Raw genomic sequence first — 25,096 nt, forward strand, 5'->3', positions numbered from 1 at the left:
CTAATCCCTAACTCTTGTCTGGTGACCACCCCAGCCTGTGACAAACAGGACCCGTGACCTGTAGCCCTGTCCTTGCTGGTGCCCTGCCCAGCTGGTGTCCTGGCCGCCCTCCCCGCCCCCTCCCACCCGAGCAGCCCTTCTCCACGTGCAGACAGTCCTTTCCTCTCGGCTCCTGATTATTTCCAACGAGCGCTGCGTCGGCCACATATTGCCGCAGGTGTGTGTTCCACCCACCCCTCATGTGCCCGGCACAGAGCGTCTGAGCAGCCAGGCTCAGCTGGGGGCGGTCGTGCTCATCTCTGACTCCATGGTCCTTGCGCCTCCCCAGCCTCTGCTGCTGCCTCTGGTGGGACCTCCAGCTGCCCCCATAGGAGGCAAGAGCCCGCCAGCCTCACTTACCCAGCCCTGCAGCTCCCACCCGCCTCCTCTCTACCTACCATCCTCATTGACCATGGAAATGAGGAGTCAGAGACATCCCTGTCCCCTCTGCTGCCCCCAGACCATGAGGGGCTGGCCTGGTCTCCCCTCCTCCCTGCACCTGATGCCCTGGCCAGACTGGACACCACTGCGCCTCCAGCTCGCTCCCACCGGCCACCCTGACCCTGCCGTGCTCCTGAGCCCTCCCCCCACCATCGCCTCCTGGCCTCTCAGAAGGGGCCGTGACCACGGGCTGCCCCTAAACCTCTGAGGAAACTCAGCGCAAAAGGGTCTCAAACAAAAAGCAGGACCTCACAGAAGAGGCCGACAGTGAGCAGAAGAAAACGTACTTCTTCTCCGAGAGAGTGGGTGGCTTGACGTTTATGGAAGAACCTGCTGTGTGAAAAAAAGACTTTCAGAAGAGGTGTCACTTGGGCATTTAAGAGAGAAAAGAGATATAAGGGGTGGGTTGGGAGACACTGCACAACGCGGGTGAAACAGAAGGCACCCAAGCCTCTGGAGCAAATACACAGGCCAACAGAGAACACGGGGCCCAGGCGGCAGCAAGCTGGCAACTGTGATGCCGCAAGCCACAGACAGAGGACAAGGGCCCCAAGGTCAGGAGAGCCACCATTGCAGCCCAGAAGCATGGACCCAGCCAAATTACCAACCGCATGTGGGAAGGGAGCAAGTTCCAGGTTTCCCCCTCTACCTGAAAAAGCTGCTGGAGGATGTGCTGCAGCTAAACAAGGGCATCAACTACAAGAGACTTGTGATAGAGGAAACTGGATCCAATCCAAGAGAGTCCAAGGCAGCCTCAGATAAGGGGATGGTCCCGGATTGTCACTTAGAAGCAAATGACGCCAGCCCAGGAGGCCACACCAAGAACTTGGAGATCACTAAGAACACTAAACCTCAGGGATAGGAGGCCAGTTACTGACTCCAGGATGAGAAGGCAAAGAATGCAGTGCAAGCAGGTCAGCTGTTCACGGACGAACTATGTTTATGGCCTCAAAGAGATTTAATATGGAGCTGGCCCCAGGGATCCTGTTGCAGCCAGACAGTGATTAGGGTGTGTGAGGTGACGCACCTCCTCCAGCTGTCAGAAAGTGAGCCCCAGATCCTCCCAGTGTTGTTCCCAGCTTATGTTCTCATGAAACAGATTCTTCTTTGCATGCGATGTTCACTTTGCTGTCCCCTTTGCAGGAGGGCACAGCCCTTTGCCTCCACCTTTGTGCCTGGTTTCACTTACCATGGGAAGTCCTCAAACTAGTGAGGCCCTGTAGCCACTGGGGGTGTTGATGCTGGGGACAGAGCTCTGAGACCAGTGGTGTGTTTTCTGATGTTATATATTTATATATTTGTGGCTGTGCTGGGTCTTCATCGCTACTCAGGCTTTCTCTCGTTACGACAATCACGGGCTACTCTCCAGTTGCGATACGTGGGCTTCTCATTGTGGTTGCTTCTCTCGTGGAGCACGGGCTTTAGGGCGCATGGGCTTTAGTGGTTGGGGCACACAGGCTTAGTTGCCCCGAGGCATGTGAGATCTTCCCGGATCAGGGATTGAACCTGTGTGTCTCACATTGGCAGGCGAATTCTTTACTGCTGAGCCACTGGGGAAGCCCCCTCAGTAATGGGTTGGGGGCTCAGGAGAGTCTGGACTCTGTAGGGGCCCTGAAAGTGGGCAGGGCAGGGTCAGACGTGGCCTCTGGGGTGGTTTGGGTGGGGGGAGGGGGAGGTGCCGCAGGACACAGAGGCCGGGTGGGTTGGCAGGAGGAGGACACACTTCTGGGTGTGGCGGCCACGGTAGGGGTTCGCTTGGGCACCCGGCCCTGCAGCGTCCCCACACCCCAAGAGAAGCCTCCAGGTGACCGCGGGTGAAAAGCCTGCAGCCTCCTGCCTGTCTCTGAGTCAGGGCTCCATCCAGTGTGGAGAGTGTCCCCCAGTGGGCCTGGGTCTCTTGTGCTCCCTCCCACCCTGCCCTGCCTGCCTGTCCTCCCGCACCCCTGCACGCCATGCTGTGTGTGATGCCATGCTCTGCCATGACGCGCCCTCCCTGGAATGCTCCCCACTCCTGCCTGTGGTCATCGGGGTGGTCCATGCTGCCAACATCAAGTAGGGCTTGTCGCACGCTGGGCCATGCCTGGGCTCAGGGCACAGAGTAGCTGCCAGCCAGGGGTAGGGGCCTGCGGGTCAGGCAGCCAGCAGCAAAGGACCAGCAGTGGTCAATGGTTAGCATCAGGGGACAGTTAGAAGTAGGCATTCCGGGAGCCAGTGTCAAGGGCTAGGGCCACCACAGACGCCCCAGAAGGAGGTGGGGTTCTGGCATCTGGAGCCCCTGGGGCCCCACCCGCCCAGCCCCAGTCAGATGGCTCCTCAGTGAGTGCTTGGTCCTTGTTAATGCGTAGACTCTCCTGGAAGGTCGTGGTGTCTGAGCCCGCCAGGGCACCTGGACCGCTCCCCCGGGTGGGAAGCCCTAGCCTGCAGCCTGGGCTAGTCTATTGTCCCTGCGTCAGGCAGGGCCTCTCCCCGCCCCACCTCTGCCCCAACTCCTGGGCCCGTCTCTAAACTGCTCTGTCCCCTCCCTGGAAGGTTCTGGGAACTGGCAGGGGCATCCCCGCAGCCCCGAGCCTGGCAGAGGTGCCCTGGCCTCTAACCTGCAGCCTGCCCCCTTATCGCTTCCTTTTCTCTTTCTAACCCTGATTCCCCCTGGTTTCACTAAGAAGCTGCAGCTCAGCCTTATCTGGGATGCTCACTTGGGGCCCGAGGACCTCCCTCAGTCCCTGAAGGCAGGGGCAGGGGTTGGGGGCTGGGTGCAGCTTAGACGAAGGGTCACGGGATCACTGCAGGCTCTGGGTGCAGAGCTCCTGCGTGTGGAGAAGAGCAGGGAAAGCCTGGGCAGGGCCAGGCCCTGCAGTGAGCCATCTGGGGTTAACACGAGCCCTAGAGAAAAACCCCCTGACGTTTACATTCTAGACAAATTAGTCTGAAGGAAAACAGACACTGGAAAAAGCCTGAGGAGGAGAGGAAACCCAGTCTAGAGAGGAAGAGAGAGCAGACCAGGAGGCCGGGGCTCTCGTAAGTGCACTGTTTGTCCGTCACGCAGGTGTTCTCTACCCGGGCTCACACTCCTGTCTCCCCCGCACCCTCCACACACAGGCTGTGAGCCGTCCAGCCCTGCATCCCATCGCCAGCTGCCATCGCACCCGCTTGATACCGCCCACCCTCGCCATCCTCCTCCCCTCCCCCAGGCCTCTCCCTCCACCGCCCCTGCCCCCAGGAGCCAACCCCACCCAGGGGCCTGCCTCCCCTGCCCTCCTCAGGGGCACTCGTCTGGGGTCTCTCTCTGGGCAGAGCGCACAGCCCAGGGCTTCTCCCTTTCATCGTTTCACCTCCCCTCTGATGCGTCTCCCTCTCCAGGTCTCACCGGAAACGGAGCCAGCCCAAGAAGCCCAAGCCCGATGACCCTAGGTCTCCTGGAGAGGGGGCAGCGGGGGCAGCCCTCCTGGAGGAGGCAGGAGGCAGCGTAAAAGAGGAGGTGGCGCCGGAGGCTGACCCAGAGGAGGAGGAGGAGGAAGCCCAGCTGCTGCCACAGGGCCGGGAGGCCGAGGGCTCAGAAGGTCAGTCCCGCTTGGCTGCCTGCTCTGGCCGGGCCAGAGGCCCCGCGCTTTCACACTCCAATTTGTGTCCCTCATGGGGCAGGAACGGTGCTTTCTAAAAATGCACATTCTGGGGCGGAGGGGGTCGGGGGGGTGGGGAGGCTGCTCCAGAAAGTCCCTCCACTCCCAGAAACCGAAGAGAGGCTGTCCTCGTCCGTCTGGCGGCTGGGACGGAATCCACAGGTCAGCAGCTCAAATTCATAAGCTTTACTCGCTGGTGCTGGAGGCTGGAGCGCAGGGTGCTGGCGTGGCCCAGTTCTGGTGAGGGCCTGCCTCCTGGTCTCTAAGGTCACTGATGCTTCACCAGGGTCCCACCCTCATGACTCAGTCACCTCCCAGCCCCGTGACGCTGAGGCATAGAGTTCAACATGAACTTGGGGAGACAGACATTGAGTCCATAACAGGTGCCATCTGGTCAGTCAGGAAAGAGGACGGCCTGCTGCTAGCTGGACATGCCTGTGGTGGGGCTGCCCCGCCTCCCTGCTGGTATTGAACAGAAAAGTATCTGGGCGCCGTGGTGGGATGTCTCAGAGTGTGCCCTTTACACGCCCGGGGGCTGTTGGCCATGGAGTGTTACTCCTTGAGTATATGAATGTCCACCACACCCGCATTTTATGTGCTGCTTTTCTTTTCCACAGCTGGTTTCGTTCTGCTCATTTTCAGATTTAGCTGCCCATGTTTGCACATAGCACTGCCCCCCAGCCCCAGGTGTGAAGGAGCGGCCGGGTGAGGCTGGGGGCTGGTGGCAGATCTCCAGGCAGCCCTGTCTCAGGCCCCCATCACAGGCTGTAGGTTGCTGGAGGGTTCCACTTAGGCCCTCCGGCAGGACTGTGTCTTACTGCTTATGAGCCCAGCATGGTCTCTGCCCAGCTTGGGGTCAGGCTCTCCTCAGGGTCCTGTGGCTGGTGTCACAGATCATATGGTGTTCGAGGTGACTGTCCACAAGGCTCTGTGTGTGGCCAGCATGAACCCCGGATGTTCCCACCGGCTGGAAGGGGGTGTGTCCCTGCGAGGGGCCTCCTGAGTTGGAGACGGGAGATTGGAAAGTTTCCTGGGAAATCACACACTGGTGCGTGTCCCCAGATAGCCTGGCATGCTGCTCACCCGGTGGGCATCATGAAACAGTCCAGCTCCACCCAGGAGAGTCTGGACAGCCTGGGGAGGCAGGCAGCCCGGGGCAGGAAAGTGCATCTTGGCACCATCTGGGCGCAGGCAAGATCTCCCCATAGAAATAGACCCAGAACCGCATCATACTTGTTTACAGAACACGTGGTTTTCACAAGATCTCACTTGTGATAAAAGCAACCAGAGAGTGATGCAGCCTGGAGCAAATATCCCCAGAAATAAGACGTTTATGGGGAAAACCAGAGATGTTTTTGAAAGACAAGGAGGAACCAAACACAAATGGGGCTGCGCGTGTTAGGAGGATGCTTGGTGGTAAAGGTGGATCCCTGGCTCAAGGATTGAGGATGTTGATTTCACTGCAGCCAGAGGGATGGAGGCTTGAGGAAGAGAGGTCAGGAGAGATCAGGGCTGCAAGACCGGAGGCAGGAGCTGTCCCAGGCTGCAGTGAAGACCACCACTCCTCCCTTGGGCCACTGATCTTCACACGCAGCCTCGTATATAACACTTGCACCCGTATCCCAGTTACTTAAAGTTCTGAAAACAGGCCGGCAGACACTGGATGTTTAAGCAGCAGCCGAGTCTGCTCTGCTGCCCTGACCCAGGCCCCGAGTCGGGGCTTCAGAAACCACACCTTAGTGTCTCCAGTCTGGAGGCAGGAAGTCCAAGGTCAGGGTGGCTGCGGGGCTGCTCCTGCTGAGGACATGGGGGCGGGTCTGTTCTGGCCTCACTCCTCGGCTGGTAGACAGCCAGCTTCACACTCACACAGTGAGCCCGTCTCCGTCTTACCCGTTCACAAGGACACTGGTCACGCTGGCAGAGGGCCCATCCCGACGATGACCTCATCTTAGTAACTTATCACATCGACTGTTAAGGGAAACCCCCCTCCCCATCACCACCTGCTGGACGCAGCCCTTTACAGCAACACTGCCCCAGCCTCAGTGTCTCGGGATCCCGAGAGCTGGCCTCATGCCCATGCTCAGCAAGGCCTCTTCCACAGTGAGACTCCGGTCCCTCTCTGGGTCTCCCTGTTCTAAGCAGATTGCCACCTAAACAGTGGGGGATGTGGTGGGTGGGCTCTGTGTCCTTTGAGAGTAAAACGTGCTGCAGACAGGACCGTGCAGGATGCGTGCCCGCCTCCATGGCTTCTGTGCTCCCTCTGTTCTACTTCCAGGGCCCCAGCCCAGGGCCCCAGGGCTTCTCCAAAGGGCTGCAGGGTCCACGTTCTTTGGTGAGCTCTGTGTTGTGTGGCCGTGGATCCAAGAAGGGTGGGGATGTTCCCAGGGAGGCAGCCCTGCTCCCCGACTCGTCACTCTGCCCTGTTCCAACCCAGAGCCTGGTCCCCAAACAGAAGGAACTGGACTTCTGGGGCATCTTCTGCAATATGGGCCCCTTGAGAGAGGAAGGGGTCCCTTCAGGGTGTGGCAGGAGGCTCCTACAGCCAGGAACTGCACTTTGGTCAGTGGCTGTCGCTTGAGCCCTTGGTGGAAGATCGCTCTGAAAGCATCAGATAAATAAGTGTTCACAGCTGGAGGTCAGCAAACGTGTCCAGGAATGAGTGGAAGACTTTAAAGTGGTTTCTAGACTTCCTTTCATGCCAGCTTAATGTCTTTCAAAGCTGTGAGTGTTAATGACCACCTTAGGCATGAAGATAGAGTCTTTGTTCTATGTTTGCATCGGGACAGCATGTGCCACTCACACCCAGGAGACTGCCTGACAGAGGAGGCAGGGGGTGGGCAGGATGGAGGAGCCTGGACACCACGGGACAAGAGGAGCCAGGCTGGCTGATGTGTCACTGGGCCTGGGGACGGGGGTTGCTTCCCCTCCCGGCTGCTGCGGGTCCCCACCCTGCTCCATCAGCCTCCCCTGACCCCAGCCTGGACCCTGGGCCAAGCCCCGAGCAGAAGGCAGAAAGGCCGCCCTTGTCCACCTGGCCTTCTGGGACCTCAGGGGCTCCCTCCTCTTGCCTGGAGATCTGGCCAGCTGTGGCCAGGCATGGCCGCTGTCCCTTCTCGCAGCTCTGGAGCTGGGGGTGTCAGGAGCAGCACCAGGGCTCCAGGAGGGCTGGTACCAGAGCTGTAGCCCTGCCCCTCCCCTACAGTGCTGTCCTGTCTCCCAGGGGGAGGGGCCACGCAGCCGTCCTGGGCCACTTCTCTTCCCGCGGGCCCGATAGCCTGCTGTGGCTTTAGGAAGCCCACAGGCGGCTGTGCCCTGTGGTGAGCGGCGGGCAGGGCGAGTGCTCACACGCAGAGCGCGTGCTGCCCAGTGCCCCACCCGTGCAGCCATTCTGGCCTGGGCTCCGCTCAGGAGGGACATGGTGCTGGCCAGGTGAGGCAGTGTCCCTAGGCCAGGTAGCAGCCCCATGCCCCTGCTCTCCCCCAGGAGCCCTGGACACTTGCAGGATCCATCAGCAGGGGGATCCTGCCCATGCTTCCCTGCAAGAAAAAGAAGTGCCAGAAGGGGCTCCGTGCCTCTGCTGGCAGAGGGGTCCCTGCTGTTCTGCTCCCACAACACCTGGGGATGCGAGAGGGACTGTGTGCTGAAGCCACCATCCCAGCTCTGTCAGGCAGGCCAGCTGAGGGGCTTTCCACATGCGGCTCCCCTTGGCCTGCGGTGGTCCCCTCACAGAGTCCTCTGGGGGTGCCCCCTCCTCTGCTGCCCTGAGGCCGGGGGAGCCATCATCAGATGAACATCCGTGTACCTGCGCTGTCTGAGAGATGGAGGGGACAGTGGTTTCCTCAGAAAACAAAGCCATTCACCCGACAGCCCCTGCTGCGTGTCTGGGCAGCCCCAGTGCCGTTTCTGTGAGTCAGTAGATCTCCTCAGCCTTGGCCGCCTCCTGGGGCCAGCCGCTGTCACCGAGCTCTGTAAGCAGTGCTCCCTCAGTCTCACCCTCCCCCGTCTCTGGGGACAGGGGGCTGACCTTCTGTTGCCAGGACCTTCCAAGTCCAGCATCTGTCGGGGAGAAGCAGGTTGTCTGCCCGTTCCTCGGTCAGAACACTGTTCCTGGGATGCTGGTGGTCGGGGTCCCTCTGGGTTGGCAAAGGCGTGAGGGATCCTGCTGGTGTCCTTGCCCTTGCAAGGTTCAGGGCCAGAGGGCGTGAGGACTGGTAAGCACTCCTTCCTCTGAGCATCTCTTGAAAAGTGTGGCTGCCTGCCCAGGACCCGTGGGCTGGCCCGCCATCACTGCGGGGCCGTGGTGAGCAGTGGCCAGAGGGGCCGCCATCACTGCGGGCCAGGCTGGCTCTGAGCTTACCCAGTGAGGGCCGCTGGCATGGAGGAAGGGAGAGAGGATTCTTGTTTGGCCTCTTCCTGGGTTGGGATGGTCAAGGACTAAATGATGGCCTTGCCCTTGGGAACATCGCCCAACTCGTGCCATCGTGTTTGGCTGGGGGACGGGGGCAACATTTGGACAGGTTTTTATAGCACAAGGTCAACGTGGATGCCGGGTGGCTGACCAGACCCTGTCACACAGCCCATTGTCACGGGTTTAGCAGGAGGAAGGACCAGTGCTTCCCCTTGAGCAGTCCTTACTTTCCCAGCCTGGCTTGCGGGGGCCCAGATGGTGACACGTCGGCACTGACAGCTCACGGGTACCAGCAGCAGGACGACCAACTTGTCCTCTGGGCATCAACCATGGTCACACCTCATGTGATGTCATGAGACCATGGGGACACAGGCCAGGCAGGGAGGGCCTGAACTCGGTGCCCATTCTCCAGGTGGGCAGGCAGGACCCAGGGGCTGTGCTGGGGCTGCTGGTCCTTGTGGGCAGGGGTCCCTGAGGCTGTGCAGGCCTTGTGGAGACCCTCACCTGCACATGTCCCCAGTGACTGTGTGGTGATATGACCACAGACTTGGTGCCCGGAAGCAACTCTCTTTTTGTCTGACGTTTCAAAGGGTCAGGAGTCCCACACGGATCCCACTGGGCTGAGATCCGGGCGTGGGCAGGGCTAGTCCCTCCAGAGGCTCCGGGGAGCACCGGCTCCTGCCTTTTCCAGCTTCTGGAGGCGCCGCCTCCCCGGCTCACAGCCTCTCCCCATCCTCACAGCCAGCAGCCCAGTATCTCCTTGAGCCCAGCAGGACCCTCTGCTTTTGAGGATCCCTGTTAGCAGGTGGGATCCACCACAGGATCCTCGGCTCACCCTGTCTGTAGAGTCCCCACTGCCAGTGTCTGGTTCCATGCCCTCAGGTCCTGGGGCTACGGCATGGGCGTCCTTGGGGGCCATGATTGCTCCAGCCACACCACTCAGCTCCATTTATTTGAGGAGCTGCATACCCGTTGTATTAGAGTTAAAATGCTCTGAAGTTAAAATGTTCCTGAAGACACTGCCTGCCCACCTCCCTCCCCACCCCATCACCTGTCAGGAAGCCCTCCCAGTGCTGGCTGTCAGGGGCCAAAGGGTGTTCCAGGCCCTGAGGACACTTCTGTCCCCTACACGTGGAACCACTTGTTTAAGGTTTTGCTTTTAAAAAATTCTACAAGCTGTGTGTGGTAGCCATAGAAATAGGGAAAACCCAGATATAGGAAAAGAAAATGTATCCTGCTTCCGCCCCCTCCCCTTTGGAAGGACCTTTAGAGTGGGTCTCTCCCCAACTACTTGCCGACAGCTTGACTCGGTGCCCCATGCGAGGACACTGCACGGTGCTCTTCCAGAAGGTTCCCTGGGCCCAGGGCAGAACTCCATGGCCAGGGTGCCGCTGCTTCTGGCTAGGCTGCCTGGCAGGGGACCTGGTTGCAGGTGGGACTGCCCAAAGCCCAGGTTCCTTGGGCAGGGTTGGTGAGGGTGGCCTGTCTTGGGCAGGGGGGCTCCTGGCCACTGACCCCTGGGGTGCCCGGGTCCCTGTCTCTGACTCGTCTCTCTCCTGTCCCCACAGAGGACGGGAGGGGCAAGCTGCGGTTGGCCAAGGCCAAGAGTGAGCGGAAGAAGAAAAGCTACGGCTCCCTGCACCCCCACCACTCGCTGCTGCCACCGCCCCCGTCCACCCAGTTTACCGAGGAGGCGCCCTTGCTGGAGATCCCGGGACCGGCCCCTGGCCTTGAGGCCGTCGAAGGGAGCCCCCCACCACCGCCCCTCAACGTGGTGCCCCCCAAGGCCCCCGGCGAGGAGCCAGAGGCAAAGCTGCGCCCTGTCATCCCCATGCTGTACGTGGTACCTCGGCCTGGCCTTACCGGCAACAAGGGCCGCGTGTCCTGCCAGCAGGCCTCAGAGCACTTTGCCCAGAAAGGCCCCACCTGGAAGGAGCAGGCCACCCCCATGGAGCTGACGGGGCCCGAGGAGGAGAGCGGAGCCAGTGAGGGGCAGGTAAACGGGCAGTGGGTACTGGCTTGGGGGGGGGGTCCCCTACACCTGTGTGCCGACCATGGCCTCACTTGTCCCATATGGGCCCTGTGACTCCCATCCCGGAGGCCAGTGACACAGATGTGGTTTAGCAACCACCACGGATCTGGGCTGCACTTTCCTGGGGTCTCCTGCCCCCGACTGGGGACTCGGGGGTCCTTTGGAACCGGGCTCTGGCCCCAGTGAGCAGTCCCTGATTCTGGCCCCAGAGCTGCCCCCTCAGAGGCCTCCTGTGCTGTTTTAGAATCCGTCCACCTTTTCCAAGTTGAAAATGGAGATCAAGAAGAGCCGGCGCCACCCCCTCGGCAGGCCGCCTACCCGGTCCCCGCTGTCCGTGGTCAAGCAGGAGGCCTCGAGTGATGAGGGTGAGTGAGGGTGTCCCTGGCTCTGCTGGGTCCTTGCCCCACCTTCCTCTGCGCCTGCCCATCCAGCCTGCTCACTCCAGCCCCAGTGCCCCCGCGCAGCGTCAGACCCTCTCCCCAAATGCCTCAGGGCTAAAGTGTCCTCTGCCTATTCTACGGCTGCCAGGCCCCATAATGAGCACCTTGCTTCTTGGGCGGGTCCCCGGGGACACCACCAATACAGACCAGGGTGGACGGCACCCTGGTGTCCTCAGGGAATGCAGGAATGGGCCGTGGGGGCTCAGGGACAGCCGCCCGGGAACCACAGCCAGCAGTGGCCCACCCGGTAACAGACAGCAGGTTGGGCAGGATGGATGTCTGTTGGTGGCCTTCATCTTACCGGATGTGGGGGCGACGGTGTCCCACCCGACTTCCAGGGGTCTGTGCCCCCATGCCATGGCCCGACCACCCTGTGACCTGTCCCCAGACAGGACCGGCCCTGAGCTGGGGACCCACCCCGAGCACATGGGGCAGGGTGGGGTCCTCAGTGCTGACACCCCTCCCCGCTCCCCTTTACCCCAGAAGCCTTCCCTTTCTCCGGGGATGAGGACGTGGGTGACCCCGAGGCCTTGAGGTCGTTGCTGTCCCTGCAGTGGAAGAACAAGGCGTCCAACTTCCAGGCCGAGAGGAAGTTCAATGCGGCAGCTGCCCTGACAGAGCCCTACTGCGCTGTCTGCACTCTCTTCTACCCGTACAGCCAGGTGAGCCGGCGCCATGGTAGCCCAGATCCACACCAAGCCGGGCGTGTCCACCTGCTCCTGTGGGCGCTCTGTCAGAAGCCAGCCCTGCCCCCTGAAGAGAGGGTGTTGGGGACCAAGAACCCATTGCTTTGGGGGCCACAGTGGGCTCAGGGGAGAGCCTGGCTGGCGGGGCATGAAGCTAAGGCCCCAGTGAGGGCTACAGGGAGAGAGCCTGGGGTCTGAGTTTCACTGGAAGGTAACTTACTCACAGGTATCAAAGAGGATACGAGTGCAGGGAGTGCTGCTCTCTGAGAGACCCTCAGCCTGACCCCGGGGCCCAGGAGTGGGACCAGGGAAGGGCCCACGTGGTGAGCAGGGGTCTGGAAGCCCAACCAGCATGGGACTGGTGACGGTGGGCTGGGGCCAGGCAAAGACTCCCTGTGTGGCCTGGCCCGGACACAGCCCCCATTCTGTCCTGAGTTCCCAAGTCATGAAACTGGCCTCTCCCCGTATTCTGCCCTGAACTGTCTGCTGCCAGGTTTCCTTCTTTACCTGTTTCCTGCCCTGACTCCCTCCCTGGCCCTGATCACTGCCTGCCTCCTGCCCTTCCTGTTAGCATCTCACCATAGCCACGCACGGCCCAGATGGGAATGCCCGGTCCTTGGCCTCTCCACATGCCCCACAGCCATCCTCTCCTGTGACATCTGCCCCCACCCCCACATAGCATGCCCTGTGCTGTCCCCCAGCATCTCCCATGTACCCACCCAGCCCCCTGCCTGGCCAGATGGATTTCTGTACATTCTTTGGTTCCATCCCACTTGCCACCTCTTTCAGGAAGCCTTCCTGGATCTCCTGTCCCTGACTGACTCGGGCCCACCTCTGCTTTTGCTCCTGCCTCTGTTTATCAGCCCTGGAGGACAGAATCAGATCTCACTTGCTTTGTGATCCCCAGCTCCTAGCCTAGTGCCAGATGTTTTCCATGCATTAGCTGAGCTGACTGAAGTCTGTGCACCATGCTGGGGTGGCATGCCTGTCCCAGGGCCCTGCTGCTCTGAGTGGCCGGGACCTGGCATCCCTAAGTGATTGAACACCTGGTGGTGGAAACAAGTAAGATGTACCATCCAGACATCTCCTCCAGGCGCGACCTCCTCGGTGCTGCTGGCATCAGCGCTGGGAACGTCCACTTAAGAGGAGCATCTCCTTAATTCCAGTGGCTAAGTGAAGCATCATGACTGAACTTAATCATGCCCATGGTGTTGGCGGACCTCCACGGCCACAGCCCTCAGTATCAGGAACAGGCTCTGCTCGTCCCGCTTCATGGGAAGAGCTATGGCTGGACATTGTGCCTGTTTGGAAACTAGCCAGTCTCCTCATCCAAGGTGGACCACCCCCCCCAAACACGCACATACAGTGCGTCAGACCAGTGGTCCTGGTGACCGCTTTCCTTCTGCTCGAGCTGGGCAGAGTCCTCCCCTCATTCTGGGGGTGCCGGGGAGGCTCATCTGGGAGCCCCGCCATCCTGTGACAGGCCCAGTGTTGCTGGATTTTTCATCACAGACTCTTCATCTGATTGGATCTGGGGGGCTTGGGGGACTGGGGTATAGCTGTCATGGCATGCAAGTCATCGGTATAGATACACAGTTAACATGGCATCAGGTGATGGTCAGGACCACAAGGCCGATAGTGGGCAAAGGCTTGGGGGCTGCTGGTCACATGAGCAAGAGATGAGCACCCCAGGCAGTGAAAATTTCACATGCAAAGGCCCTGGGGCAGGACTCAGCCTGGCATTTGGGGTGTTGGGGAGGGACAGTGAGGAGGCCCCTGTGGCTGGAGCATAGCAAGCCCAGGGCAGTGGGGGCAAGCCGGTCAGGGACTGTGGTGTGGCGTCTGTGCTGGGTCTGGGTGTAACTCTTAAGTGGGAGAGCTTGTGGGTGGGTGGGACAGGATCTGACTGTCTAGAGGAGGATCTCTCAGGGGGCTTCCGAAGCGGAGCTAGGGGCTGGGAGGGTGTCAGGGAGAACTTCTGGTGGGGCAGCCACAGGTGTCCCAGTAGGGGTAAGCTGGGGTTGGAGGTCCCGCCTGCCCCAGGCTGGACTCTCTGCTGAAGGTATCCCTTCCTGCAGTCCCTGCAGACTGAGAAGGAGGCTCCCCAGGCCGCCCTTGGGGAGGGCCCCTCGGCCATCCCACCTTCCAGAAGTGGCCAGAAGACGCGGCCGCTAATCCCCGAGATGTGTTTCACGGCCAGCGGGGAGAACACGGAGCCGCTCCCCGCCAACTCCTACATCGGCGACGACGGGACCAGCCCGCTGATCGCCTGCGCCAAGTGTTGCCTGCAGGTCCATGCCAGTGAGTGCTGGGCCAACACCTGGGGGGCTTCAGGTGGGCAGAGTGTCTGCGGGGCAGGGCCGCCCCTCCCTCTGGCTGCTGCTTCTGGCATATAGCAGGACCTGGTGTCATGGGATCGGGGTCTCCATCCTTGGGGGGCAGAAGTCCTGCTGCCCCCCAGTCAAGGTAGGCCTGTCTGACACTTCCTTCTGGAAGGTTCTACTGTGGCCTGCCCTCCCCTCCCAGGGCCTGAGGGGGCAGCAGATCGGGTCCCCATCAGGGGCTGTGATGCTTTTAAATGCTGTGCCTTGGGGCTGAGGCTGGAATTGATGGTAAAGCTGAGATTCTGCAGAGGTCCAGGGGTCTGATTTATCTCTGCCATTGGTGATCCCCCCACTACCACCTCCCCCCCAAATCCTGAAAGCCCAACCTACCCGAGACAGGAAGATGGATGTCTGTTCCCTTCTTGGGTGGAAGGGGGTAGCAAACATCAGATTGTGGTCCAGGATGGGGAGAAAACTTCCTGGGATGCTTAATTTCGGTATGGCCTATGGAGGAAGCTGGCCATACATCTCTGTCTGGCGCAGAGCCCACCACCCTGCTTCCCTCGAGGGGCCTTGCCCAGCTGTGTCAGTGGAGCAAAGGCTTCGGAGGCAGAAGGCTCAGCACAGGTGCTCCTTTGGGGCCTCGCACTGGACAGAGGGGGAGCCCGCCCTTCCTCCAGGAGCTAGGACCACACCCACGGGTCCGACCTTGGCTGAGGGCCCAGGGGACAGAGCAGGGGCCTCTCGGGTACCTTGCTGGCCCTCAGGGCCTCGGTGAGGACACAAAGCCCTCTTCCTGCTGCCCTGCTCTCTCCTGGAGTTTCCCTGGGGACCCCTTGGTACTGCTTGATGGCACCTTCAGACTTCAGAGCCCCTGTTTGGTAGGCAACAAGCCCCAGCTGCTTGAGGGTCCCTGCAGTATTGCTGGGTGGCAGCACCGATGAGGCAGGGCCCTGGGGCATGGCCCTCCACCCCTCCTCCATTCCCCCTCCCCATCTGTGAACTCAGCCACGTCCCACAGCCAACTCCCTGGGTAATTCCAGAGCCTCTCACTGTGATTTCAGAAGCAATGGTTCTGAACTGCGGACTCCCAAGGCCCACTTTTCATCTTATGCAAGATCTGGGTCCCCTTGCTGCGCTCTCAGCTCCTCCCAGAAGTGGGGTAGGGGGCTAGCGCCAGGCTAAGCCTCCAGACCTGGAGGAGCTCTGGCGGCAGGGGGTGGGGAGGAGCCTGCTGTCCTTCCCCATCCCTTTCCAGACTTTCTCGGGCTCTGTGTGCAGTGGTCCGGATTGAGGCCGAGCAGGTGGTGAGCGCAGTTACTGCATCCGGAATCCCCGCCCTCCCCCCACCGGCCTTTGACAGCCTGCCCGCAGCCATGGTGACAGATGGGCTTGCCCTGTCTTCTAGGTTGCTACGGCATCCGCCCGGAGCTGGTCAACGAGGGCTGGACGTGTTCCCGGTGCACGGCCCACGCCTGGACTGCGGTAACTCGCCCCTGCAGCTGGGGTGGTGCTCTGAATGCCGGCGCGGCCCGTGGGGGAGCCGGGCCTGGGCCCCGGGCTCGCCCGATCCCACGGGGAGACCTTGGGCTGGCTGCCTCACCTCCTTGGGTCTCGGGTGGAGCCCATCGCTTCGGTGGCCGCTAGTGTGAAATGTAAGGACCGCTGGCGGGGGCCGGAGCAGATTCCGGAGCAGCAGGTGGGCGGTCCCGCCCTGCACACCCCTCAACAAGTTGTCTGGTCCCCGCAGGAGTGCTGCCTGTGCAACCTCCGGGGAGGCGCCCTGCAGATGACGACCGACCGGAGGTGGGTGGAAGGGCCCCTTCTAGGGGACGGGGATACCTGAGGGGCGACTCGGGGCAGGGGCAGGACCGGCAGGAGCAGGTGAGGTCCTATTGACTGGGCAGGCCCATGCCCACAGCTTTGAGATGACCCTAGAGGGGACAGGGCACACCTGTGACCCCTGACCCCTTCCACTCCTCCCCCAGGTGGGTCCATGTGATCTGCGCCATCGCCGTCCCGGAAGTGCGGTTCCTGAACGTGATGGAGCGCCACCCTGTGGACATCAGCGGCATTCCCGAGCAGCGGTGGAAGCTGGTAGGGGCCCTTGAGTGCTGCCCCGGGGCTGTAGGGTAGCTGCCACGGAGCCAGGAGATGGTTTCAGTGTGGCCAGGAAGTTACTCTTTGAGTCGGCAGAGGGTCCCTCTCTGTGGCTCCATTTCCTGCTTTTTACACAGAAAAGCCACCAGCGCTCTGCCCAGTTCTTTCTTGTTTAACTTGCAATCGCTGGCCAGATAGAATTTTAAGAACGTAATAGCCAAGAAGGTCTTCATCAGGGGTAACTGAAAATTCACACACGTTAAATAGCAGCTGCCAGTTTCCCCTCCCCTCAGCCCCAGAAACCACATATCTCTGCTTCTGTAAGTTTGTTTTTGTTTCCTCTTGGACGTGGAGATTTATAGCAGGTGACTCGCATATTTCACTGAGCATAATGTCCTCAGTGTCCATCTGTGTTGCTGCAGATGGCAGGATTTCCTTCTTTTTCATGGCCGAGTAACAGTCCATTGTGTTTCTATGCTACGTCGTCTTCATCGTTTTCTCTCCACGGATGCTTAGGTTGTTTCCAGGTTGTGTCTGTTGTAACCGGTGCTGCCGTGAACATGGGGGTGCAGATATCTTTTCAAGATAGTGATTGTTTCCTTCAGCAAAAGACCCATGAGTGGAATTGCCAGATGATATGGTAGTTCTGTTTTTAACTCTTTGAGGAACCACCATACTGTGTTCCATAGCAGCTACACCAGTGTGGGTTCTGACCAGCAGTGCGCGAGGGTTCCCTTTGCTCTGTCCTTGCCAATACTTGTTATCTTGTGTCTTCTTGATGGTGGCCTTTCTAAAGGTGGTTTTGATTTGCACTTCCCAGATAATTACTGATGTTGACATATGCTTACATACCTGTTGGCCATCTGTATGTTTTCTTAGAGAAATGTCTAGGCAAGTCCTTTGCCCATTTTTAAACTGGGCTTTTTTGCTCCTCAGCTGTGGGAGCACTGTCTCTGGCTCCTCTAAGGAGCACAGCCATCCTTGGGCAGGAGTGGTCTTGCAAAGTTCACTCTCTGGCTCTTGCTGATAATGTCTCCCCATCCTCCCCCGATCTGGGGGAGCCTTCGGGGCACTGGGCCGTGGTCAGTAAGCAAACACTGGCTTTCATTCTCAGCTCTGCTACCAGTCAGCTGTGACTCCAGACAGATTCCTTGACCTCTCTGTGCTCAGTCTTCTTCTCCATAAAATGGGGCTGCTAACAATCCCCTGCATGGGGAGCATGAACTGGGCCACAGTGGGAAGTGCTGATCATGCCATCTGAGCACCAGCGCCTGCTCCCAGGTCATCACCACCTATGAGTCTGCAGGGTGGCCTTGTGGGGGATATGTGGGGAGTGGGATGTGTCTTACGGTCCCCAGGAGATGGGTCATTGGCCAGGGGTACGGACAGCATCCTGGCTGTTCTTGCCTGGTTTATTTCCCAGCTGCCCGGGACAGGGCCTGGGTACAGAGGCTCCTCCAGGCCTCCAGCAGGCAGGAGGCAGAGAAACAGGGCTGCAATTGGTGAGCCTGGTGAGGAAGTCCAAGTGAAGGCTCAGAGGCACCACCCTGGAGCCCCTAGGTGTGGGGCCTTCAGGCAGGGCAGAGTGGGTGGCTGGTGGGAGCCATGTGGGAGGGGAAGGGGCATGGTCAGGAAACGTGGGGCTCAGGCCAGTGCCAGCCCCTCCCGGTCAGGATGGGTGTTAGGAAGAGGCCGTAGCGGCAGTGATTCCTCCAGGAATGCGGGTGGCAAAGGCCTCATTATTCAGGTGGAGTGATGGCGAGGTGCACAGTGCTGGATAGATCCTCCCTCCCAGACGCTTTATGGATCATCTGACATTTCCAACTTGGAGCCTCTTCATTACCGGCACTTGTAACGATGAATTAAAAATCCTTTTACATGAGGCTCGCTTGTACTGCCTAATGGAGCCTCACAAGGAAGCTGGCAGTTAACTCCCGCTTGCCCGGCTGCCCGCCTGCCTTCCTGGGGCCACATGCCAGCCACAGGCTTGGCGACAGTCATGCCTGGTCATCCGTCCATCCTTCTGTCCTCAGGCTTCTCTGGTCACTGGTCCTGGTGAGTGGCAGCTACCCCAGCCGGCTGGTAGCCTGAGCCTGGTGCTCACCCCCTCATCAGCCCAGATCAGCTTGGGGGGCAGTAGAAGTGAGGCTGTCAGGGCCGGTGCTCAAACCAGCTCTGCCCTTCTCCTCAGCTCTGCCTTGAGGCATCGCATCTTGATGGGAGGGAAGGTGGATGTGTTTGCCAAAATTGGCAGGAAGGCAAGGGGTGGCGAGGAATGGCTTGAGGGGGGAAAGGCCTGAGACATAAGACTGTGCCTTACGGCTCTCCATGGCTGATGGCATAGTAGCTGTGGCCCTCAGCCTTCTCCCACGGTCCATCCTGTACCATCCCCCCAACCCCCATCTCCTGTCCCCACCTCACAGCCTCCAATGAGGGAGATCCAGACACAGGACTCATCCTTAAGACAGCCCTGAGTTCATCGCCTGGTAGACGGCCCCATGGGGGCCTAGCCCGCTTTCCTCATGACTTGGAAACTCAGAGTAACAAGCTGCCACCACTGGCCCCGCTGTCAGGTTTCTCCTGGGCCTTGGCTCTGGGGTTTCTGCCTTCTGGTGCGGAGCCCAGTTCTCAAGGGCCATGTCGTGTGTCTCCCTCTCCCCCAACAGGCCAGCTGGAGAATCAGGGATCGACAGTTTAATAATGAGATCTCATTGCCATTGATTGGCACAGGGCTGCATTCCTGCAGCGCCCTTTCTGTGCTTCTCTGGCTTTTGAATGTGGTTTACAGAGCGATAAAGGCCGGCTTATTAAATGCTCAGAGTCATCAGCAGGTGGCTGCTGAGTGGAGGCAGGGTGTGGGCATGGGCACAGTGTCGATGGCTTGGGAACTGACGCCCAGCAGAGCAGGTCGCCCAGGCGGGTGGTCCCACAGTGTGGGCCCCCTGCCACTCCTTATGAAGGGCTACACTGCAGCATCTTTCATTCAAAATTAAGATAAAAATCTCCCATTATGTTTTTTTTTTTTAATCCCCATTTCAGTGGCTTTAACTACATTCACAGATTTAGGTAACCATCATCTCTAGCTAGTTCCAGAACATTCCATCACTGCAGAAAGAACCCCCTCCCTGCATTGGGTGACTGCCAACCCCCCACCCAGCCCCTGAAAACCCCTAACCCCACTGCCTATCTCTGTGGATTGGCCTATTCTGGGTGTTTCCATCAGTGGAATCACACCCTGTCTTTCTGTGTCTGCTTCTCTCACTGAGCGTGCTGTTTTCAGGGTCCCTCTACATGGTAGCAAGGTGCCTGTTCAGGCAGCTATGTGGAGGGGCTGGTGGAAAAGAGGTCTAGAGGTGCTTCTTGGGGCCAGCTGCAGGCTGGGTTGGTGGGCCTGGAGTGGTTAAGACTCCCAGGATGACCCCTTCAAGGGGCCAGGCCACTGCATTCCAGTTTCGGGTTTCAGAGGCACTCCCAGGAGACAGACCTAGGGACCAAGTAGGGCAGGGGCTCCCAGCCCCAGGGGGCAGAGGTACTAGCCAGAGCCCCATTTCTACTGCCATGTCCCCACAGAAATGTGTGTACTGCCGGAAACGGATGAAGAAAGTGTCGGGTGCCTGCATCCAGTGCTCCTGTGAGCACTGCTCCACCTCCTTCCATGTGACCTGCGCCCACGCCGCCGGCGTCCTCATGGAGCCAGATGACTGGCCCTACGTCGTCTCCATCACCTGCTTCAAACACAAGTCGGGGGGCCACAACGTGAGTGCCCGCCTGCCCCCCAATCTGTTCCCCTGCCCCTCTGTCCCACTGTTTTCTGACATCCCCTCCACCCTCAGGTCCAGGTTATGAGGGCTGTGTCCTTAGGCCAGGTGGTCATCACCAAGAACCGCAATGGGCTTTACTACCGGTGCCGCGTCATCGGCACCACAACGCAGACCTTCTACGAAGTGAACTTTGACGACGGGTCCTACAGCGACAACCTGTATCCAGAGAGCATCATTGTGAGCAGCGAGGGGCAGGGCAGGGGCGGGGCCGGCATTGCCCCTAGGATGCCGGGAGGTGGCCCGATTCCTCACGGGAGTCTCCTGCTGGGAAGCTCTGCCTGCAGGAGGGTGGGCCCCAGGACAGGGGTGGCAGACCCCTGGGCACCCGCCCATAACTTTGCCCTGATAGTTTAAGCTGAGAGCACCACCTTCTTCTGGCTGGGACCTTTCTACTGAATGGGACCTTTCTTAGCCCAGGCCAGCATGGTGACCAAGGCCAAGGGCGCCCCTCACCCCGTCCCCTCCTTCCCTCCACAGAGTAGAGACTGTGCCCGGTTGGGCCCGCCACCTGAGGGTGAGTTCGTGGAGCTCCGGTGGACTGACGGCAACCTCTACAGGGCCAAATTCATTTCCTCTGTGACCAGTCACATCTACCAGGTGAGGGGGTCCTGTTTGCCGGGTATGGACTGGGGTGGGGCCCTCAGCAGGGTCCTCTGGGGACTGTGGAGCTAGCCTCTGAGGTCAGTACAGGTGGGAAGGCCTTCTAACTGTCCCACATTTTCCCCTTTGGAGATGTGTGTGTGTGTGGTAGAACATACTTAACGAAATTTACTGCTTTCACCATTTTTTAAATGTACAATTTGGTGCCCCTGATTTTTAAATAAAATCAAGTTGGTTGTGAGTTTTTCCTCATGATCATGGAAGAAGTTATTGATGTGTGAAATCTTAGAAGAAAAATCACCCCCATCCCAGCGACAAAGACAATAGCGGTGGCCCTGCACTGTTTTCCCGGTGGTCACCCTGCAAGCCGACTGTGAGTGGGTGGGCGCGGGGCTGGGCCGGGTGGGCCACGAGCTGAACCGCATCCCCTTGGCAGGTGGAGTTCGAGGATGGGTCCCAGCTGACGGTGAAGCGTGGTGACGTCTTCACCCTGGACGAGGAGCTCCCCAAGAGGGTCCGGTCCCGGCTGGTAAGTGGCCAGGAGTTGGGGCGGGGGTGGGGGCCCAGCTGCCTTGGGGAGCAACCCGTCCAGACGTCCTTGACATCCCGCCTTGGCCTTTGCTGGTTTTGAGGCAGGAGGGGCAGTGGAGAGTGGGCCCGGCCAGTGAGGAGGAGACAGCAGCACCTGAGCATGGATTGCAGCTGCATGTTGGCGATGCGAAAGGGAACAAGAGAAGCTGGCCTTTTCTCACAGCTTTTTGCCATCTTCTTTCTTTCGGGTTTGACCCAGAGGCAAACTCTTGAGGATCAGGGACTGCGGCTGTGGGTGGAAGAGCTGAGTCAGAGCTGGAAGGGGTCCCAGATGCGAGGTTCCCTGGGGGACGGACAGGAGCTGCCAGACAGACCAATGGCCTGTGTGCAACCCGGCCTTGCCTCCCACGTTCTGTGGACGGCAGGGCTCCCACCCTGCTAGGGGGCCAGTGGCTGGGAAGCTAGGCCCCTCCTCTGCCTTCATGGGGGGTCACTCGCAGGACAGAATGGGGTTTCAGGCAGAGGCAGGAGGGGCCGTCCCCAGCAGCCAAGGACCATTGGCCTCTAGCAGGGCAGGCATTTGTTCCAGCCAGGCCCCCAAGCACAGCCTGTATTTCAGTCCATTCTGGCTCCTATACCACACTGGACAACTTAAACAATCTCGCAGGATTCTGGAAGCTGGAAGTCCAAGATCAAGACACCGGCAGGTTCAGGGTCTGGTGAGGGCAGACCCTGGTTTACACATAGCTGCCTTCTGTGTCCTCACGTGGTGGAGAGAGAGGACGCTCTCAGGGGCCCCTTTATAAGGGCACTGATCCTGTTCTTGAGGGCCACTCTCTCATGACCTCTTCACCCCTGACCCCATTGTGCTGTGGTGGGGCGGGGCTTCAGCGTAGGACTGGACCTTGGGGGACACAGATCTCCACCCTCAGTACCCTTTCTGGGCTAACCCCCATGCTGTCTGCTCCCCTGTAGTCGGTCAGCACAGGGGCCCCGCAGGAGAGCGTCTTCTCTGGAGAGGAGGTGAAGGCCGCCAAGCGCCCTCGGGTGGGCACCCCTCGCGCCGCAGAGGACTCAGGGCGGAACCCGGACTACCCAGCCTTCATGGAGAGCCTGCTGCAGGCGCAGTGCTGGCCTGGAGCCCCCTACTAGGACCGCCGGCTGCCCGTGAGCCCTCGGCCCAGCAAGGCAGGCGCGGCGGGCCCTGGCGTTTGCTTGCTGTGAATCCCTGTCCTCACCTCCCAGCCCGAGAGGCTACCTCGGTGATAGGAGCGAGCAGGACGCCGCACGCGCCCCCGGACTCAGGGAGCAGGGCCACGCGGGCTCTGGGGGGCCGGCAGGGGTGCGCACGCCACCCCCTTGACCCAGATTCGTAAACCACGTAAGCTCTTCTTCTCGTAAAAGGTGCTACTGCATTGCCTGCCTCCTGAGCAGCCGTGGAGATTGTGACTTCTGTATATACATCACCTTTGTGAGGTTCTTTCTATAAATACCTATTGTTTAAAAAAAAAAATGCAAGAAAAAAAAAAACGAAAGAAAAGGAAAAATCACACCCCAAAGTTGTTTTCTAGATTTGTGGCTTTAAAAACAAAACGAAATGAAACAAAATGTCCTTTTTTCTCAGAACCCGGTGAGCTGCCCAAGATAAAAGCAGCTCAGCTTTTTGTCGCGTTTTCTGGTCTCGCTTGCTGTGAGCGTTGGGGATGCGCTGTAGCAGCGGTGAGGCCTGGGGGCACTGGGAGGCGAGGGCAGGATGCTTGGGCACCCCTGACGGCGTTGCCAGGTCACTCTCTCTCTCCCAGTCATGAGCTCGAGAAGGTCTGGGCAGCTGGTATCGCAGCCAGCACCCAGCGGGGGAGGCTGGCCGCTCCTCTGGCCCCCCCACCCTCTGCGTGGCCTTTTGCAAAATAAACGCGCTCTCTTCTGGTGGCTCCATCTTTGCTTCTTCCCCTGGGAAGAGCCGTCTCCCAGCTGAGGCCGCGGGTGGGGGGCCCTCGGGTCTGGCTGCGGCTCACACATGTGCAGGGGGTCTTCCCCAACCCCGAGGGGCTGGTATGTCCTGTATGATCTCTGTGACGCGTGGATTTGTGTGTCTGGGAGAGAGAGCTCTCGAGAGGGAATCACGGCTTTCAGCTCGGAGGAAGTCTGCCCCTGAAGGCTTGTGGGCTGAATTTCCAGGCAGAAAAACATGTTCCTCATTCCGGGCTAGGGGAGGAACGGTGCCCCCAACCACATCTCGCCACCCCATGGTCCCCTGCAGAGGGGTTGAAAGCGTCATTTGCTTGTATAAAGGTTTTTTAAGTTTAAAAAAGAGGCTCTAACAGTTGCCAGGCCAGAGAGAACCAAGTAAGGAAAGTGGAGAGAAACTTCCTTGGTGGGGGGAAGGGCAGGTGCCCTGGAGGGGCGGGCGGGGCGGCGGGAGGTGCCAGGGGAGTCAGCGGAATGTGGGGGTTCCCTCTGCATGCAGCAGGCCCCTGCCCCGGGGCGCTGTCCCTGTGTTCATATGTAGTTTGAAAATGCTATTTATATTGTAAAGAGAATAAAAAGAAGCAGGCAGACGCCCCTGTGGCTCCGGGTCGGGCAGGTGGGCCACCCGTGTGGCCTGTCCCTCTGAGTTCCACCCCTTTCATGGTGGGTTCCTGGACCACTTGTGCAGACAGGCAGTGGTGCAGCAAAGGGGGAGCGCGCTTTCCCCATGAAGGTATATCTGTGTCTATGTGTGAAAGCAAGAAACAAAAACCCCCACCCACCCTGATTTTTTTTCCACCTAAGATTAAGGATGCGCTGTATTTTTGCCTAATTTCCCTGCCTCTAGGTTCATAATGAATTAAAGGCTCGTGAGCACTGCGAACTACAGCTCCAGGTGGTTGCAGCGTCTTCTTTTGTCTTCTTTTCTGAGTGGGTGCCAGGGAGGCGGGCAGCGGTCTCCAGGCTGGGGTGGGCTCTGGGGCCCCCTCCAGGAGGGAACAGGCGTGGTTCCTCCCCGAAGGGTGGCACATGGCCTGGCTCCACGGCCCCTGCTGTCTGCCTCCAGGATGGAGGAAGTTTCCTTACAGAGCTGGACATCTGAAGCTTGTGTCCACACAGACGTCTGGCCCCCGAAGCTTTCAGGTCTCCCTGGGGCGAGGCCCTCTCCCCACCGCCCTCCCAGCCTCTGCCCCGTTCTTGTGACACCTGAGCCAGGGATCGTATTTTGTGGTGGGCAGCCATTGGGCATATGTGGGACAGCAGGGTCCACGTGGGGTGAGCCTGTCCCCCCCATGAGTGTGTCACTCATTCAGCCAGTAGCCAGGGTACAGCAGCAGGTGTAAAAGCAGTGGGAGAGGTAGACGGGATATAAAATTGGATGTCAGCTGGGATGTAAATAATAGGAGGTCCTGCGGAAGGTGAGAGGATGAGGCATGGGGACATCTTGGGGCACAGTCAGCGTAAAGGCCCTGGGGCAGCACCATGCCTGGCTTTCGTCCCCTGCACAGCTTGTGGGATCTTAGTTCCCCAACCAGGTGTCAAACCCGTGACCCCTGGCAATGAAAGCACCAAGTCTTAACCACTGGACCACCAGGGAAGTACCCATGCCTGGTATTTTGGAGGAACAGTTGAGTGGGCCCATGTGACTACAGCAGAGCAAGGGGGAGGGAGGTAGTGGGGGAGAGGGAGGAGACAGGGCAGGGAGGGGAGGAGACAGGTCATACAGGGCCTTGTGGGCTGCAGGCAGACTTGGGCCTTTACCCCAGGAAAGTGGGAGCCTGGGAGAGTTGCTGGCAGAGCAGAGGCGGGGCCTGCCTCCTCCTCTGCTCACTGCTGCCCTCTGACCCCTGAGAGGAAGACAGACCATGCGGTGATGTGGGAGCCTGGGGACCAGGGCAGAATGGAAACACTGAGCATCTCGAAAGCTGGCTTTTGAGGTGAGCTGGGCTATCACGGCTGGACATGGGGTAGAGGGCTGAGAGAAGGCATTTAGGAGACATCCACAGATGGGCCTGGGGGCCGTGGACAGGGTGCCCCTCGGCCTCAGTTTTTCTTCTGCAGAACGGGCATCCTTAAGGGTGCTGTGTCC

At 59.6% G+C, this 25,096-nt stretch overlaps 1 protein-coding gene across 2 annotated transcripts in view; it reads left to right on the plus strand.

The window, feature by feature from the left end:
- KDM4B (lysine demethylase 4B) overlaps positions 1–23,895 on the plus strand; it is a 116,235-nt gene extending 92,340 nt beyond the window's left edge. Inside the window, exons 11-24 of one of the 2 annotated variants that reach the window (XM_055431378.2) lie at positions 3,394–3,495; positions 3,838–4,037; positions 10,074–10,501; positions 10,782–10,902; positions 11,461–11,639; positions 13,742–13,964; positions 15,396–15,472; positions 15,738–15,793; positions 15,976–16,084; positions 19,658–19,843; positions 19,921–20,085; positions 20,386–20,505; positions 20,945–21,037; positions 22,015–23,895. In XM_055431378.2, the coding sequence (XP_055287353.1) occupies positions 3,394–3,495; positions 3,838–4,037; positions 10,074–10,501; positions 10,782–10,902; positions 11,461–11,639; positions 13,742–13,964; positions 15,396–15,472; positions 15,738–15,793; positions 15,976–16,084; positions 19,658–19,843; positions 19,921–20,085; positions 20,386–20,505; positions 20,945–21,037; positions 22,015–22,191 (2,236 nt within the window). In that variant the 3' untranslated portion in view covers positions 22,192–23,895. The remainder of the gene's footprint in view (positions 1–3,393; positions 3,496–3,837; positions 4,038–10,073; positions 10,502–10,781; positions 10,903–11,460; positions 11,640–13,741; positions 13,965–15,395; positions 15,473–15,737; positions 15,794–15,975; positions 16,085–19,657; positions 19,844–19,920; positions 20,086–20,385; positions 20,506–20,944; positions 21,038–22,014) is intronic. The other variant, XM_055431379.2, reaches the window with a different exon arrangement.
- Positions 23,896–25,096: the final 1,201 nt, after the last annotated feature.

The sequence above is a fragment of the Moschus berezovskii genome, chromosome 8 (assembly GCF_049115385.1).
Source record: "Moschus berezovskii isolate FMDL1 chromosome 8, NW_MosBer_1.0, whole genome shotgun sequence".
Taxonomy (NCBI): Eukaryota; Metazoa; Chordata; class Mammalia; order Artiodactyla; family Moschidae; genus Moschus; species Moschus berezovskii.